The 18457-nt window shown below is 49.6% G+C and overlaps 1 protein-coding gene across 30 annotated transcripts in view; it reads right to left on the reverse strand.

The window, feature by feature from the left end:
- The window catches only part of LOC138916700 (liprin-alpha-1-like), a 108298-nt gene that overhangs the window by 48400 nt on the left and 41441 nt on the right, over positions 1 to 18457 (reverse strand). For 16 of the 30 annotated variants that reach the window (XR_011424028.1, XR_011424027.1, XR_011424030.1 and 13 more), the window contains 12 exons: positions 12639 to 12740; positions 12133 to 12297; positions 11414 to 11488; positions 10952 to 11053; positions 10502 to 10726; positions 8683 to 8829; positions 7157 to 7291; positions 5913 to 5987; positions 5450 to 5533; positions 3364 to 3495; positions 1994 to 2056; positions 858 to 937 (listed from right to left, as the gene is read on the reverse strand). Coding sequence is in view for 21 of the 30 variants with exons in the window: in XM_070229903.1 (XP_070086004.1) it covers positions 858 to 937; positions 1994 to 2056; positions 3364 to 3495; positions 5450 to 5533; positions 5913 to 5987; positions 7157 to 7291; positions 8683 to 8829; positions 10502 to 10726; positions 10952 to 11053; positions 11414 to 11488; positions 12133 to 12297; positions 12639 to 12740 (1385 nt within the window). In the remaining 9 variants the exon portion in view is untranslated. The remainder of the gene's footprint in view (positions 1 to 857; positions 938 to 1993; positions 2057 to 3363; positions 3496 to 5449; positions 5534 to 5912; positions 5988 to 7156; positions 7292 to 8682; positions 8830 to 10501; positions 10727 to 10951; positions 11054 to 11413; positions 11489 to 12132; positions 12298 to 12638; positions 12741 to 18457) is intronic. The other 14 variants (XR_011424031.1, XR_011424032.1, XM_070229911.1 and 11 more) reach the window with 5 other exon arrangements.

Consider the following 18457-nt stretch of genomic DNA (forward strand, 5'->3'; position numbering starts at 1 on the left):
GCAGGTGCTGGAGTGCGTCTGTGAGGGTGTGAGCGCCCTATACACATACGACAGGCGCTTGAACATGTCTGAGCACCCCGTACACAGACAGCAGGTGCCAGAGCACGTCTGTGAGCACGTGAGCACCCTGCACACACATGGCAGGTGCTGGAGTGTGTCTGTGAGCGCGTGAGCACCCTGTACACACATGGCACGTGCCAGAGTGCGCCTGTGAGCATGTGAGCGCCCTGTACACACACGGCAGGTGCTGGAGTGCGTCTGTGAGCATGTGAGCGCCCTGTACATACATGGCAGGTGCCGGAGCATGTCTGTGAGCACGTGAGTGCCCTGTACACACACGGCAGGTGCTGGAGCATGTCTGTGAGCACCCTGTACACACACAGCAGGTGCTGGAATGTGTCTGTGAGTGTGCGAGCACCCTGTACACACAGGGCAGGTGCTGGAGCGTGTCTGTGAGCGCATGAGTGCCCTGTACACACATGGCAGGTGCCGGAGCATGTCTGTGAGCACGTGAATCCCCTGGACACACATGGCAGATGCCGGAGCATGTCTGTGAGCGCCCCGGACACACACAGCAGGTGCTGGAGATTGTCTGTGAGGGTGTGAGCGCCCTGTACACACACAGCAGGTGCTGGAGTGCGTCTGTGAGTGTGCGAGCACCCTGTACACACACGGCAGGTGCTGGAGAGTGTCTGTGAGCACATGCGTGGCCCGTACACACACGGCAGGTGCCAGAGCACGTCTGTGAGCACGTGAGTGGCCTGTACACACACGGCAGATGCCGGAGCACGTCTGTGAGCGCCCCGTACACACACAGCAGGTGCTGGAGAGTGTCTGTGAACGCGTGAGTGCCGTACCCGTGGTGAAGGGACACCCCTCTCAGCCTCGCTTGGTCCAGCTCAGCCCTCAAGGCTTCGATGTCCAGTACGAGCTGATCCTACAAAACAGCAAATGACACATACTGCAGCTGTCTCCTTCAGGATTTAAAATTATTTGCATCAAATGTTGAACATAACCATAATAGGTTAAATTAGCAGTTATAAATATCAAGTATTTTAGTTCTGAGAACGTTTTCTCCGAGAGTCCTATAGTAAACATAAACACTCAGACCACCAAATTAGCTTTATAAACCCTGATGCATAAAAAGTCATGTCTTAGTCAAAGAGAAGGTTTTAGAGGCGAAACACCGAGTCATTAACAATTATTAATTCTGTAGAGAGATTTGGGGTGGGAGAGGCGAACAATACTCACCTTCTACTGCACAGACTTCCCTGTGTTGTCTTTTTCCTTTCTGTATTGTCTTTGTCTCACATCGAGCACACATTCATTCATTCATGAATCATTTGTTCATTTGTACGTCCAATCTCATTTTTGTACACGTCAAAACAGTAAGGAAAACTGACAAAAAACTTTTTAAGTCACCTATAACCTTCTAGATCTATGCTGTCCCATACAGCAGCCACTCGCCACACGTGGCCATTGAGCACCTGAATGGGGCTGGTCCAAACTGAGATGTCCTGTAACTATAAAGCACACAGCGGGTTTCAAAGACCCACTATGAAAAAATGAATGTAAAGCAGCTCATTAGATTTTATATTAATGACATGATAAAATAACATTTGACTCTATCAGGTTAAGTAAAACTAATTTCACCTGTTTCATATTACACTTTTAAATGTGGCTACTAGAAAACTTTAGATTATACATGTGGCTCCCATTACATTTCTGTTGCACAGCACAGTTCTAGACGACAGGTTTGTGCTAAGGTTTTAGCTTCCAAATGAACCCAGAAAGGACTCAGAACTCTGATCCCTACCCGCTGCCAGACTTAACATCCACCGCCAACACAAACGCATTCACGCACAACTCTAGGAGTGCCATAAATCTTACAGCAGGGAAGTTTGACCCCACTTCACCCAACGTCTGTAGTAGTTATAGCAACAGTGAACTCGCTCAATTCACGGATTTCTCAATGATTTAGAGATTTAAGTACCTTATCATGTTGCGTTTCTTCTAACTGCTTTTTTGCATTTTCAACTTCTCGTAATAGAGAATTCTGCAAAAGATGAAGAGTCCTTTAGTGTTGATTCTTGAAAACGTTCCACATAATAGTATGGCTACATTTCTGTCTAAGACAATAAAGTACCACGGAAAAGGGGCCACGTGAACGTACTCATGAGCAGTATTAGAGTGAAATGCAACAGTGAGACCATCGCAACTTCTCATGATAATTTTTAAATACAGAACCTACTACCTCCGTGATGGATTTTTCTAAGTAAGCATGTCAAGCCCATAGTGTAGGCCTATCTGCATCCGTTAAACTGGTTTATAGTAGCTTTTAGATTTTACAATTCATCGGTCACTTGGGAAACCTGACATAAGTTTCAAATGTACAGTTTAAATCTAAGGTAAAAGTATTCTGCCCTTAAGGTTGGCCCACTGATCAAGGAGGAAAGGGGGAAGCGCCCTGTGTGGTCTCTGATAACGCCTTTCCTGACGGGCTCTGTGCAACAGGAACATCACGTCATTAGTAATGACCACTGGTCTCTCTCGAATGAGCGTGACCACGGTGCCCACCTCAGGGCAGGCTCTGGCCATTATCTTTAGGGACACCCGTGCAGTCGGGACAGGTCGTGCCAAGGCCCAATGCAACTGTCGCCCATGAGAGCTTCTCTGACAAATTCTAGGGCTCTCCTTCACCCTGGGGATGGCTGAAGTGTCCCCATGATGAGAGGAGCATGAGTCCTGCTCAGACGTTTTCCAAACCGAATGGAGGGAGAGAGGGAGGAGCTGGAACACTTTCAGTTGATCCAAGCCTTTATTTTACACCATTCTCCTACACCGTTATGTTTATAAATGAGACAGAAATTAACTTCCGACGCAGGAGCAACGAAGGGGTGAGGGCTGGGCCCAGCAAAAGATTCCAGTGCAGGGGCTGGCAAGCGAGGGCCTGTCCCTGTCAACAAAGTTCTACTGGAACACAGTCACTCACTCACATGTCACCAACGGCTGCTTTCATGCTCATTATTAGTAGGCATGAAATTATTTTGCTCAATCACTCATAATTCGTAAAAGCCTAAAATTTTTACTATCTGGCCCTTTATAGAAACAGTTTGCCAACTCCTGCTCTAGAGAATAAGAATGGTAAACAAGCTTCCATACACACAAATTGGGCAAGAACATAACAAACGAGAAGTTAATTCAGCGAGCGGTTAACAGTTGGCACTTTTTCCTCCTTACGGAGTCATTTCTACTTCCTGTAATGGCTGTTAACCACCATTATGCAGCATTCCTGGGGAGCAGAACATGGGCGATCTCTCTGTAAAGGATGGGAAACCTTCGGCGAGGTGTGTGACATCCCACCTTGTCTTCCAGGGCAGCCATCCTCTCTTTGGGATGAAGCTGGAGCCTCTCATCAGACTCTGACAGAAGCTTGTCGACGGTGTCGGACAGGCGTTTGTTATGCTCCTCGTTCATCTTCTCTCTCTGCCTTGCCTGGAACAGGAGAAACAAAAACCTGGCCACTGCGAGCAAAGGCAGGATCGTTTCCCCCACCGTGGAGTCACCCGTGCCGCCATCCCTGGGCTGTTCCGGCCCTCCGCCATCAGTGGACGTCTACACGATGACCAGGACTGCCTCACAGGCGCAGAGAAAGGCAGGGCCAAGTCGGCGAGAGCGTTAATGAGAACGTCCACTGCTCCTTAAACGAGGCCCTCACGGGGCCTCAGCAATGTCACCCATCCCTGACTGTCGGGTGGGCTCCAGGAGCAGATTTACACCCAGACACAGCAGAGTTTCAAGGGGATCAGCTTATCCACACACCAGTGGAGGAATCTGCCCATGTAAACAGAAGCTTGCGTGTGGATTCAGGAGAAAAAATGAACTCAACTCACAAAGCAAAACGTAAAGAAATTCATCTGGGGCAAAAACAGTGGAGACAGAGACTTTCACCTGTTCTTTATACTCCTACATCACTTGAATTTTTCGTAATGAACGTTTATGTTGAAAAATTACAAATAATCACGAGTAATTTTAAAACTTAAAAATAAAGTCGCTAAGTCTGTGTTTTATAAAACTATCATCAATTTCATGGCTTAAAAAGCTTGCTTTCACCCCTTATTCTGAACAAAGACAAAGGGCACGTGGAGGGGACAGGAAGGGCTAACAGGCGGCACCTGTCAGGGTGAGTCCCCCGGGCCGGTGGGCAGCTCCCGGGCAGAGGGCAGCATGGCTCGGGGGCTGAGACCTGCGCTCAAGCCACGCTGCCTGGAGGAGCAGCCCACAGGGAATCGCCAACACAGTCAAGCCCTCCGTGCTTCAGCGTCCTCAGCTGACCACCACGGGTGCCAGCATCTCCCTTTTCTCATGGGTCACGGTCAAATCAAACAGAAGGCTCTCAGAATCATGCCCAACACACAGCAGCTACCACCATCTGGAGAGACCCAGCACACCACACAATAAGGCACCGGTGTTCAAATATTTTTAAAGCAAAGCAACTTAAACGTTTACTTGGAATTGCCTTACTTATTAATGGCACCCCTATCTCAACACTGGTCCTTCCAAATTCTATCAACAGTTCTGAAAGTAAGGAAGTGCATCCCCAAACGGATAAAAATCTCTGCCTAAGAGCTACGCGTGTGCGTATGGGGGGCAGGCAGAGGACTAAGATACAATCTTCTGAAGGGAGTCAGAATGTTTGAAAGTCTGCGGTCCACGCCCAAGAATACGGGCTTCTGGTGAAAATAAAATCTGACGGCCTTGAATTGGTGTCGTAAGGTTGGGTGCCAGCCGGACGCAGGACGGCCACTCGCTCCATTGCCTGGATGCTCCACACTGACATCTGACCAACTCCTCAGGGAAAACTCTCTCAGGATTCAACTGACACGAGCCTCCACTGCACACTCTCTTCACAGCTCACAGCTCAGTCACAGTCTCCTCTTCCTCGCCAATACCCACCTCTGCACACACCTGTGTGTCTGCAGTCATACTTTGGTACTTTGGGAGACAGTCAGGCCCGTGACCTGAATTTGGGCTTTCAGTGCCATATCCTAAGCAAGTGGACCTGTCATCTAGGACAACACGCCTCACTCTAAGTTTCACGGGGACCCCAGGCCAGCACCTCAGGTTTCAGGGGCGCCTGGAGAAGGTCCCCTGACGGGCTGGTCAGAGAAGCAAGCGGCCTCCTCGGGCTGGGGACCCACCTCCCTGCAGGGCCTACGGGCACCAAGCTCTTCCCCTGCTGCAGTGCTGGCATGACTGTCCCCGGGGTGGATGCACCTGTCAGCAGACGACTCGTACATGAGGCCACAAACGAAACACACATGACAGGATGGAGAAGGGACCGGTGTCCGCGTCGGGACAAGTGGAATCACGAGGTGTCGCTTTCCCCTGCCTGAGCGCGTCCCCCCCGCACCGGGCTCGGCGCTCGGCCTTGTGCCTGGACACGTACCCGCTGCAGCTCTTGATTCTTCTCCTCCAACTGTGCCTCCATCTGGCGCAGCCTCTCCTCAATGTTGCCGTGTCTCTCCTCGGCCTGTCAGCAAACACAGTGTAAGTTCAACCAGGGTCTCCGCTTCCCTGGCAGCATGCTGTACGCCACTGCGGCGGCAGCCAGCGGAACATGCTCTGCGTGCACCACTGTCAACCACGTGAGACGGAAAGCGTCTCCTTACATCTCCCGACACAGCCTACGTGGCTTCACGTGCTCATCTGGGAAGCGGTTAATCCTCTCACGTTGGTGACGCTGAGGCAGGACTGGTGTTGGTGACAAATGTGGTGAGAGAAATGTGCTTCCCCAACCCCGTGCCCAATTTCAGTGGATCGTATGCTCCCCACCCTCACACCGCGTTTGGTTAGTCAGCAGGGAAAGCAGGAAGCAGCAAGCGCGAGTGAGAGCAATGCACACGTTCTACCTTCCTGAGCTGGGAAGTAAGTTCGAACAGTTTAGCTTCCTTAGCAGTAGACATTCCAGAAGACCAAGGGTCAGACTATAAGGTCAACCAGGGACAGGAGAGACGACAGGGGAGAGAAGAAACCGACACTTTAAACACAGATCACGAAGGAAGAGAAGCGGTTCTGCGACAGCTGTTAGCAATGAACTTGCTCTGAGGGAGGCCTGTGCGCACTCGACAGCATCTGACCCACCCAAGGCGAGTTTTCACCAGCAGCAGCCTGTGCCTGTCCTGCCCTTTTCCCACGGGTGCCCTCCCCAGCAGCTCACTAAGCTCGAACCAGGCGACATGAAACCACTGACGGAGGCGCCCACACAGGCCTCTGCCAGGAGGCCCCCTGGCCCGGGGCCGCTTCTCTGCCTGGCTGACTCCCACGGGCACTGGAGGCTAAGCCTTCCCTAGGCCCAGGGAGGCTGGGCTCTCTGTCATCACGTGCTTCCTCCTCCCGTACGGGCCACCTGCTTCTAGCACCTACAACATCATTCTGAAGGTGCCTAGTCACCTGTGGATAGAGAGGGCAGGGCGCGTGTCTTGCATACGCCTAGTCAACATTTGTTGAACAGATGAATGAATAAATTGCTTAAAAATTTGTTTATTACAAATTTATTTTCATTGTCTTTAAAAGAAAATGGCAGGGCTAGCCCTGGTGGCCTGGTGGTTAAGTTCGCTGTGCTCCGCTTTGGCAGCCCGAGTTCAATTCCAAGGAGCAAACCTATACCACTCATCTGCCAGTGGCCATGCTGTGACAGCAGCTCACATACAAAAAAGGGGAAGACTGGCAACAGACGTTAGCTCAGGGTGACTCTTGCTTAGCAAAAAAAAAAGAAAAAGTAAAACAAATGAGAATGGTGTTTTCCGATTTCTGGGACCAAGTCTATCCTTCTACACAAAGCTTCCATCCTACACTTTGAGTTGCTGACTAACTCTAAGCAGCAGTGACTCTTAGATCAAGCAGCCTGGGGATGAACAGCACACACCTGACAAAACTGGAGAGAAATTAGTTCAGGGATAACAAAAGAGGAGGCTCACACTGGACATTTAAAAAGCGGTCCAATCTCAGACAACGCAAGACTAAGAACCAATCTGAGCTCTTTCGTGGGCGGAGGTGCACCGACATAAGAACAAAAGGTAAACAAGGCACACAGGGAAATCATCTCAAGATCAAAATCCCGACATTGGCCCCAGAAGGGAACCCAAGGCGGCACCTTGGAGAGCGCGGCCACCCTCTGGGCCAGCTCCGCTTCCACCTCGGGGAGCGTCTCCGCTTTCCGCAAGGTCTGCTGCAGCTTCTGCTCCGCCAACTCCAGGCGCTCTTGTAACCGGCGGTTCTTATCCTCAGTCTACGAAACGAGAGCAGAGCATCAAAATGGACCAAATCTTCTGGCCCTCTCCATATTGACAAACTGAGGAAAACTCTAAACGCAGACATCTCCTAAACCAGCTCTGACAGAAGCAGCACTGTGCTGGCAGGCACTTCAGAGTGAACCTCGTCTTCCACTGTTTGGGCTTGATTTCAATGTGCAAAGCGCCTCTGCCAAAGTATTTGCTTTACCTAAATATCTTTGAAGAAGTCTTTTTTCTTAAAAAAAAAACAAAAAACAAAAAACAAAGTTCCTATACATGAAAGAAAACCCATTTTCTGTGGAAGCTTGCTCATTCTTAGTGACAAGTTAAGGAAGAAGAGTCATCATTAACCCTTTTTAAAAAATAACCAGACCCATGATTTGAAGGTAACACTACTTCCAGCCAACTGCCAGGGGCAGGTAAGCCAAAAGATGGCCTTCTCCTTTGAAACAGAGACCTTCGAAGAGTCGGCCTAAGGAAAAGCTAGTCAAGCTATTTTTGTAAATGTATCATTGTTCTTTTAAAAAGTCCTCCTACTCTAAAAAAAAACTTCAATGTGGGAAATTTAGACAAGAACTTCTTAAAAAAAGAAAATTTTAAAAATCATCTGTAAGTTCAGGTTCCTGAGAGGCGGACATTTGCTCCTAAGCAGCTTTCTCCTCTTCCTGTGTGCACGTATCTCCGTAGACATACAGACAATATATTACGCTTGAAAACCTTTGGAAAACGCGTCACACTGTCCACAGTATTTTGTGGTCTGCCCTTTAAAGTCATCCCTGTGAACAACTCCCAAGCTCTCAAACAGTATTCCACAATAAAATTGTTAATGGCTTCCTAGTATTTTATGTTTTATTTTTATTTTGGGTTTAATGATATACTTTATGATACACCAGATGAACTCACTTTATTTTCAAGAAGCTGGATTGGGGTTTTCTGGTTAACTCGATTCTCTGGGGCTACAGAGAAACAGGAGCAAGCGTGGCTCAGCAAACCGCAGGAGGGGCAGACTCTCCCTGCTGGCTGCATTTCTAAACGCGCCATGTATTACACTGACCCAGCTGTTAACAAGCAGCCACTGCCTTGCAGCTCTCTGCCACTCTGCTCCTTTGGTAAAAACGCTAACAAGCAACAGATTAACATTCACTTAAAACAAAACAAAACAGGAGAAAGAAGCAAGGAGTGCAGTTCCATAAAATGGTTAAATCAAATCCTAAGTAATTAAAACTGGCCAGTTGAAGTCATTCACCCTTTTGAACACAGTAGTCTAAGATTACAAAAACTTTACATTGGGCCTTGGTTTCCAACATGGAAGTCACAGGAAAAAGGCCTTTAACTGCCTTAGTAATTATTCAGCGAAAGCCAGACAGAGCTCTGTAAGATCCCCTACCTGGCAATGCACGGAGTCTTTGTGCGCGATTTCGTTTTCGAGTTTGTCGTTGAGGTCGTGCACAGAGGTGGCCTCCCACTGCGCCGCGAGATAGCGCTTCTCCAGAGCAGTGATTCTCTCTTCCATGTCTTCCTTTTGGGCCATGGCCTACATTAGGTGTTTCAGACGGAAAAAAGGTGAATGCTAAAGAGAGAAAAAACTGGACTAAACTCTAATTTTGAAATCAAATATAAAATTAGTGTCCTCAGAATTCAGTTGACAGAGATGCCAGTTTCCTTCAAGGTGAATGGCAATGTACCTATCTCAAATATCATAAATATTCATAAATATTCACCTACTATGTTTGGCCACTCAGTTTACGAAGCTCATCCTTTTCTACATAAGATTACCCAGAAAAATGGACAATAAAATAGCCCAATCTTGCAAGAATCCCAGGAGGTGAAGGTCTTGACAATGAAGACACGACCTCTGTGTGCCTCACGATGCAAGTGCGCTCCTGCAGGACGGGGCGAAGCCCCTCAAGGACACGATGCTGAGACACTAGGCTCATTTTCTTGGCTAGAAGTTGGATGAAATCTCATGCAATTACCACAAAATTAAAGCAATAACATTAACAAATGGGAACAGAAGTCAAAGTTCAATTTAATTGGATGCAACCTTCTGATGCCTCATTCAGCAGCAAAATTCTATTACACAGTATCGAACACTGAAACCAGGACCAGAACTTTCTGATAGCGCCATTCCTGTCCCCCAACCTAAAAGTCCATTTCAGGTCCCTCTTTGTTTACTAAGGAACTCACGTTAGCCACGTCTTAATATTCAAAGTGACGGGTCTTAAAGAAGTTCGAAATCCTCTGCATATTAAACTCCGCCACATAAATAATCTCCTGCTGCCAAAGAACAATATAACTAAACAAGTTCTGTAATAAACGTAGTCTTTTTCTTTGTTTTGAATTCCTACAGAAAACTGCTCGCACCGAGTTGCTGAAGGGGCAGTGCGGCTGCTCCGCACCCACGTGAAAAGGTCTGAAGGGTCTTCCCGACAGGCTCTCTGAGATGGTCTCGCAGGGGTGCGCGTGCGTGTGTTCTGTTTGTTTACAAAGGACGGGCTGCAGTGACAGGAGGAAGCACCAGAGAAAGTATCCAGCCCTCATTTGCTCTTATAATGATGGTTAGACAGATTCTCGTAAATAATTCTACGTGCAGAAACATGTGCCGGAAACGAGTCTATTTCTGCATATTGTTCCAGCACGCTCCTCACGGCACAGTGTGAGCCAATTCCACTCTCGCTGTGGTCCGACCTCTGACATTCAATACCGTCACCCATCCCTTCGCAGAGCAGAAGGTCAGAGCGCCGGAAGACTGCCAGGAACGCGCCCTTAACGCTCAGCAGATCACGCTCACATCACTTTCAGGGAACAAGCAGACAACCGAAACCAACATTCCCCTTAAGCAAGAAGGAAACCTGAGCATAACGAAGAATAAATTCAGACAGCCTGGAAGCCGTGGACGTGAGGGACCCACAGACCAGGGCACTACAGCCACACCGCAGCACGGCGGGGAGCCGCGGCCACCAGGCTAACAGACCAGCTGGACCGGGGGTCCTCCAGCTCCGAAGACCTCAGGGAAAGGAGGCCTCACCACCGAGATGGGGAGGCGCCTACCACAGCCTCACAGTGCTGTTCTGTTTGGCCGTCACTTATACAGTAACCCAAAGGCTGGAGGGAGCTGGGAGCGTGAGGGACAAGATGAGCGAGGATCAAACCCAAACCGCCCAGCCCTGGGACTCCAGGGCAGCGCCGTCTCCACCACCACTCACTTCGCGGACGTCCCGCTGCAACTTGGTGTTCATTTCCTCAGATTTGATGAGAGCTTTCCTAGCGGTGTCCAGGTCTTCCTCCAGCTCCGTGACGTGACTGGAAAGGGCGGCCAGACGCTCCTTCATCTGCCTCTGCTCTCTCGACTGCTTATCTATGACTTCCTGGAGCTCGATGACTTTAGCAAGGTCCTCCTCCTGGCTTAAGGAACCATTGGAAGATCGCTGCTGGGGGAAAAAAATCCTTAAATAGGCTTGTTTGGTGAGCTAGGAAGTAAAGGACTTCCAGGAGGAAGGTAAAACCAAAGCTGATTTACGAGACCTGCTGGATGGCACAGCGCTCACGACACTCAAGCTCGAAGCGGGGCTCGACAACAGTTGTGAAACAGTGCTGCACGCACACTGCGGGCAGATGGAACTAGGAGACGACAAAGAGAAAGCCCACGGACTTGCCTTTCCATTAGTGCTCCGTGTATTTTCTTGTTTGCGGTTTACGTCAAGCACCCCATCTTTGAGAGTTTTTTTCTGATTATTCTGTTCCTTAAGAATCATTAGCTAAAACCAAAAAAAATTGGATAAGAGCAAAGAAATAAGGAAAGATAGCAAACTTCTTTTGGAAAAACAGAACTATAAACTGTAACCATAACACAAAAAGAAAACACATGGTGGTGTCACCCACCCTGAGGGGAACCAGGTTATCAAAACAGAGTTTATTATCTCCCGGCCAACCGGGTACTTAAGAGACTTTTGCAACTTGGAAATAAAAGTCTAGTTTACGAGTCATTCAAATGACCCAGATTCAGAAAGATAAAGAACATCCGATATCCACCACTAAGGCATCATACTTTTTTCAAAATTAAGAAGTAAAAATTAACAGCCCTCAATTCCAAGCACACAATGATTTAGCAAGCTTACCTCCTCGTGTGTGGCTCCTAATTCTTCTTCCAACAAACTACATCTTTCAAGTGCTACTCGTAACCGCTCTCTCACCTGAAAACAGCAGGGGTGGAGTGTGTGGGTGCACACTTCTCCAAGCCTTCGCGGACAGTGACCCTATCACTAGCAGAATATAACACAGAACACCTGGAACGTCTCTCATTGATGTTACCGTCATGGAAACTTGCTTTTAACAGCTTTAAATTTTAAGTTTGAGAAAAATCTTCTCCCTAAATAAATTACATTACCCAATTCTTAACAGCAAATCTATAAACAGGATATAATAAATTTTAAAACATTTATGTCAGGGGCTGGCCCCGTGGCCGAGTGGTTAAGTTCGCGCGCTCCGCTGCAGGCGGCCCAGTGTTTCGTCGGTTCGAATCCTGGGCACGGACATGGCACTGCTCATCAGACCACGCTGAGGCAGCGTCCCACATGCCACAACTAGAAGGACCCACAACGAAGAATACACAACTGTGTACCGGGGGCTTTGGGGAGAAAAAGGAAAAAACAACAAACAAAAATCTAAAACATTTCTGCCAACTAATACTTTTTAACCATATAGAACTGTCTTCTTATAGAAGAACTTTGTTGAGAAGAATTCCAGAAGCTACTAAGAGTAAACTGAAGCTGCACACGCACAACGCCCGCCGGGCGCACAGCGCGCAGCCCAAGGCTGGCCCCGGGGCCGCCGGTACCTTCTCATCCAGAGCTTTGTGGTGCTCGAACAAAAATTTCAGCGCCTTCAGCACTTCCACCTCACTGGACACGCCGGCGGGGGACTGCGCCTGCCTCTTCACCACCGTCATCCTCAGGGACGGCTCGTGCCTGGAGACGAGGTACTCTAAGTGCTCCAACAGCAGCTGGGAGAAAAGGCCAACACAGACGCAAGTTTAAACAACACCTTCAATTGCACATTGGGATTCGGGGCAAATCAATCCTTTCCATCTCATGCTGAACCAGTGTGAATGCCTTCAATCCAGTAGAAAGTTAGAGAAATTCCTCCTCAAATGGATCAAAATACTAATTCTTAACTATGAATTTCAAGAAAAGTATGAGAACGCTGAACTGATCGATCACAGTTAAGTCGTGGGAAAATGTCGAAAATGTGTTTGAAACCAGGTAGAGTGGACGTCTTTCGAGTTTAAAGCCAGCCAGAGTGACTGATAGTGGCCCAGAGGCTCAAGTTCCGGCACCTACTGACCCTGGTGTTGTTTCTTTCGGCCTTCATTTCGGCAACTTCTTCCTCCCTCTCAAGGAGCTGTTCCCTGCACGCACTGAGGTCTTTAATGAGTGCTGCATACTCCTAGAAAATAAGGGGGGAAAGAGATCTTTTAAGGACAGACTCCCAGCAAGCCACCCCAGTCCTCACACAGGCAACCCCAGCCGGAGGCTCTAAGGGACCTCCGTGGGGGGTCGAGCCACCAGCCCAAGACCGCGCAGACGCCGTAACTCAGACGCCACCCTCCCTCCACCCCTGCACCTGGGCACACGCACAGCGGAGGAAGAAGGGACTCCAAGCCCACCTCCTCAGACCCAGAGAAGCCCTCGACACGTTCCTGAGCAGGAATCCTGACACCAAGTGGACACAGACATCTTTAAACGACTCGCACCCCGGTGACCTGGAGCCACCGGAGAGTAAAGAGGCCCCGAAGGCCGCCGCCCTGTGCCCAGCCTCCTGCTCTACGCGGATTCTCCCCTGGGGAAGAGCATCCCCAGGAAAAGGCTGATGGCACTCCAACGCTAACGGATTGGCCAAGTAATTACTCAAAGCCAACTCCCTAATGTGGACTTTTCACAAATGCCGGTAAGCCTTTGGTAGGAAGGGGAAGTTTAAGAAGACTTATTTCTGGGGCCGGCCCCGCGGCCAAGCGGTTAAGTTCGCGCACTCCGCTGTGGCGGCCCAGGGTTTCACTGGTTCGGATCCTGGGCGCGGACATGGTACCGCTCATCAGGCCACGCTGAGGCGGCGGCCCACGTGCCACCACTAGAAGGACCTGCAACTAAGACATACAACTATGTACGGGGTCGGGGGGGATTTGGGGAGATAAAGCAGAAAGAAAAAAAAAAAGAAGACATTTCGTTAGCTAAGGGGAAAAAGTTCCTTGACGACATCACTGAGAGGAGAGGTGCCAGGCGCTCCCCTTGTCAACCGTGGGTCACTTCTAACTGCAACACTGAGCACCCTCACACAAACACGATGTCATTAAGCTGGGGAGAAAGGAAAGCACTCACATTCTCCTGTCAGTTTTTCAATGGAGCAAAACTCCTCTGAAATAATTAAAATTATCTGCCAACTGCCAACGTTTCTCAACATTTTAAGAGTTTTCTCTTTACTGGACAAAGGAACGGATAAAGGTTCACCTAACAAATAATCCAGCTGCCAGTCAAAATACGAAAAGAGGCTGATTGAGGTAATTCTAGAAAATCAATTGACAAACAGGTGGTGTAAAGCTCACTCCTAAATTAATCATTTGCAACTCAAAGTCAGCATTACCATCTGTGGTCAATTAGAATTTGACTTTATAAGGCTAGCCCACAAAAGCCTATTTGAGCCATGATGCAGAACTGAAATACTTACCCCTGGGGGATGAAAGGAAGCAAGCCATATTGTTACATTCCACAATGGAAAAGAGTAAAGTGAAAACATTTATTTTTTTCTCGAATGCTGTTATCTCAAGGGTAACAAATAGAAGGGGATGGGGATGGAGACAGTTTACAGAGATCTTGAAGGACACGTGAACATTTTTGTGGATATAGTCAGCTAACGCCCATTTTATCTAATTTCTTCTTCAAGAGTCTATGACTGTGGGTGATCAACTTCCAGCCTGACAGCATGAGGAGCTGTGCTGACCTGCTCCCCAGTGAAACTCGTGAGATTAATAGATAAAAACAACTATTCGTGGGGCCGGCCCGGTGGCACAGCAGTTAAGTTCACACGTTCCGCTTCAGCAGCCCGGGGTTCGCCGGTTCAGATCCCGGGTGCGGCCATGGCACCGCCTGGCATGCCATGCTGTGGTAGGTGTCCCACATATAAAGCAGAGGAAGATGGGCATGGATGTTAGCTCAGGGCCAGGCTTCCTCAGCGAAAAAGAGGAGGACTGGCAGTAGTTAGCCTAGGGCTAATCTTCCCCCAAAACCAAAAAAACAACTATTCAAAGCCTCTGACCTGGTCCTAAGGGCAAATAACAAATGAAGAAACATCTATTCAAGAAAATCTATGAAGATTCCGTGGAAAGGGAAGAGTCTGCGGCTTCTGCACCAAGACTGCTCCCTCCCCCACCCCAGCTCCAGGAGGTAGAGACTCCAATCTAGAGGCTGCAGCCAAGAACACAGGCTTCCCGTCCCCTCGCCCCCATCAGAAGGACTTCTTCCTGGGAGGGGCAGGACAGCAGCATTTCCCACCTGGGCCCCCAGCTACCTGGCACAGAGGGAAGCATGGTGGAGATGTGCGGGCTCCCAGGTTCTGCCCAACTTCCACTCAAGGAATAGAGGCTCACGCCACACCTTGGGTGGCGCGTGCTGAGAATCCTGGCCCTGATCATCCCCGCCCTCGCTCTCTGAGGCAGTGGTTCCAAGGCTGCAGAGACCCCAGGCTGCTGCCCACCCCTGCCAGTGCTCAGCTCCTAGAGCACAGGTGTCACTCAGAGGAGCCTGCCATTGTCCGCACCAGGCTCCAGAGCCCTAGTTCAGAGATTTTCCGGTGGGGGGGCGGGGGGAGGCAGTAAGAGAGCTCCTAATCTCGTCCAAAAGGAGCTGACTCCACGGGTGAAGTTTAAGCCTAAGGGCGCTCTCAAGAACAGTGGGGGTCAGGTGACAGGCAGCTGGGCAGCTGGGAGGAGATGACCGGCTTTCCCAAGACACAGCCCAGATGGTACCCCGCTGGTGTGCAGGAGGGAACTGGAGCTTCGGGGAGCTGGGAGGAACCCTCCTGGGGTCAGGGCAAATACCAAACTCTGACCTGGAGACAACTCCTAGAAAGGAGGCAGGATTTGACTGGGTTCGTGTGTAGGGGAATTTATGCCCCAGGGCACTGCTGGAACTAGAGCAATTGGCTGGCAATTAGTGGAGTTAACAGCTGGGTGGGTCAGGGACAGAGGGGAAGAGGGCCCCTACCACTGCCACTACCGCCCAGGGCGACTGGGGGCCTGTCCAGAGCCGCACCTCCCCGCCCCCCCCAGGAGCACAGCCGGGGGCCACAGACACAGGCTTCACTGAAATCATCCAGCTACTCAATAAACTGGTTAAAATGGTAGGTATATACGTTTTCACTGTACAAAATTAAGGTTTAACTTTATTTTAGTTCAAATGGATAGACAACAGTTTCAACACCAATAGTTACTCAAGTCATCCTTTCCCCTGCTGAAACGAATCGCTTTACTCCATATGGTCTGTATATTTTATCACAATTTACACACACACGGTGCCCTTGGAGAAAAGGCTGCTCCTGAGAGCACAAGACTGGCTAAAGAACACGGACGACTCTGTACTTCAGTATTCCACCGCAGGCCTGCAAACAGAAAGAAACTCCGGGAACACTAAAAGAAGTCATTCAATGTGCCTTGAAGCCTGACACACACTCCCTCAAGGGAGATGCTGTGTTCAGAAGAGCTGGTAAGAGGGTGAGGCCAGAAGTGGAGGGACCAGGCAGGTATTGCAATGACGCAGGCAAGACCAGGTGAGCGAGCGCACTGTAAGAGAAGTCGGAGGGCTCCGAAGATGCCCTGGAGGAGAGCCAACAGGATGTGCTGACAGACCCAACAGATCTGAGAGGAAGAAAGGCCCAAGACCATGCCAAGGATTCCGGCAGGAGCAAGGGAGGGACGGAGTCACTACGTTCCGAGAAGGGAACGAGCATGGGAAGAGCACGTTCTGAAGAGAGGGGCGGAAGTCCAGTGTGGACTGCTCCATTTGAGATAGCATCAGACACTCACACGGAGTGAGATACCCAGTGCAGAGCTGCAATTCCCTGTCTGGAGTTCTCGGGAACGTTGGCCAAGACGGGATAGCAATTGCATTCCACGCAAATGGACAAGGCACTGAGCGCAGACAAGAAGAGATGAGGTTCCAGCCCTGTGACAACCTAACATTGGACGGCTGGGAGATGAGGGGCATCAACAAAGCAGACTGGGAGCGGGCAGTGGGCAGGAGGACATGCCGGAATCCAGCGCTCCCAGCAGGAATCAGCCCTATCTCTGATGCTGGCTGACCGATCACTGATAGGTGGATCTGCTGAAAGGCAGGTCAGCGGTGACCGTGAGAACAGCAGTTCTGGCGCAGCGGCAGGGCCGAAAGCCTGACTGGGCTGAGGTCACTAGAGAGCAGGAGGAGAAGCGAAAACTCCTTTGAGGAACTGGGCGGTAGAGGGGGAAGAGAAACAGGGCAGGGGCTGCAGAAGACATGGGTTTAGAAAGACCTTCTGGAGGACGAGACAGTGTGCGTGCTGACTGGCAGGAAGCCAGGGGAGCGGTGGGACTGACAGAGTAACTCCCCTGAGTAAGCGCGAGCAGATCGGGCCAAGCGGCCAAGTGCAGAGGTGGCCTTTCCTGGGTGCACACAGTTCGCCCACAGTAAGAGGAAGGGCAGCCGAATACACGGGCACAGATCCAGGTAAATAGGTAGACATGTGGTGAGAGTTTACGCAAGACCTCTTCTGATTTCTTCCAATTTCACTGAGAAAACAGAGGACTTGGCGTTAAGTTTCAGGGTGGGTGAGGAGCGCTGGGGAGGGGAAAGGGGAAGGAAGAAAACAGCCACCTAGAAGAGAAGAGTCGCTGTTTGACAGTCACGTGACTGTGGCGGCATGCAGGTCCACTTCCGGTCACTGGTCACGACAGCGGACGGAGAACGCACTTACTGGGTGCAGGCTTCTGCCGGTGAGTACAGTGAAGTGAAAGAGGCGAGGGAGGGGCAGGGCGTGCAAGGCTGTGATGATAACGGACCATGGGATTTCAGGGGGGTGAGGAAGAAGGGAGAGGGGAGAAGGGCGAGGGACCATGACAAGTGGCAGGGGACCTGCAGTCCCAGGAGGGTTGAGTATCAGCGTTTTATTTTTAAGTCTTACTAGCTGTCATGGACAAATTTCGCCACCTTTAAATGAAACGCCTAGTCGAAGCACAACAAGGTGGACACTGGACGCTTCATGGGGTGCGTCGAAGCTCCCCTGCGCACCGGGACGAGGAGCTGGCTCCTACACGGACTCACACCGCCTGGAAAGAGGGAGCTCCGCCCCGGAGCCCACTTGCGCTCCCATCGAGCCCCTATGCTGGATGCCTGTCACCTCGCTTTCCCGTGACCTCCTCCCGCCCCCATCCCCGGGCAAGCCTCTGTCTCTTTCATGCAGTTCCCCTAAGTTCTTCCTAACAGCCCAGACTGTCTTCGTTCACCTGTAAAGAGAATATGCTTCATTCCTATCGCTGGGTTATATCTCAAAAGAAATCTGTGACACACTGCTTTGGCCATGGTAGAAAACACATTTACAGAACTTGACAATTATTTTTACTCCTTAAAGGAAAACCTTTTCCCTTGGCTCAAAAGAATTCGACAACTGAAAAAGCATCAAAGCAAATTTAAACTTAGGAGTTTAGATAAACATTAGACAGGAAATTCCAAAGTTTAAGATTCCAGAAGCACGTTCATATGTGCACTGTGTATCATTATTGCAGAAAAAACTAGCACAGGCTGAACAAACCCCAAATATGTGCAGTAAATGACCTCCTCTGTTACCATCACAGGAATCTAATTGTCAGCATCTACCTTTTTCCTCTTTAGAAAAAAAACGTTGCTCTAAAAAATACTGTAAGCCACATATACTACTAGTCTAAAGTGTCATTCTATTTACTATAATTAAAGTATCTCTGAAACTGAACAGATCCAATAATCACTGGGATACTTTCATTTAAAGTATAAGTCTGAGCAATACAGATTTGCATTTCCGTTTGACACTTTCTAGGATTGAGAACAGGGAAGGTAACAGCCATTAACACCAGCTCAAGAACTTGGTTTCACATAACGCTCAAAAAT

Source organism: Equus caballus, chromosome 12, assembly GCF_041296265.1.
Source record: "Equus caballus isolate H_3958 breed thoroughbred chromosome 12, TB-T2T, whole genome shotgun sequence".
NCBI lineage: Eukaryota > Metazoa > Chordata > Mammalia > Perissodactyla > Equidae > Equus > Equus caballus.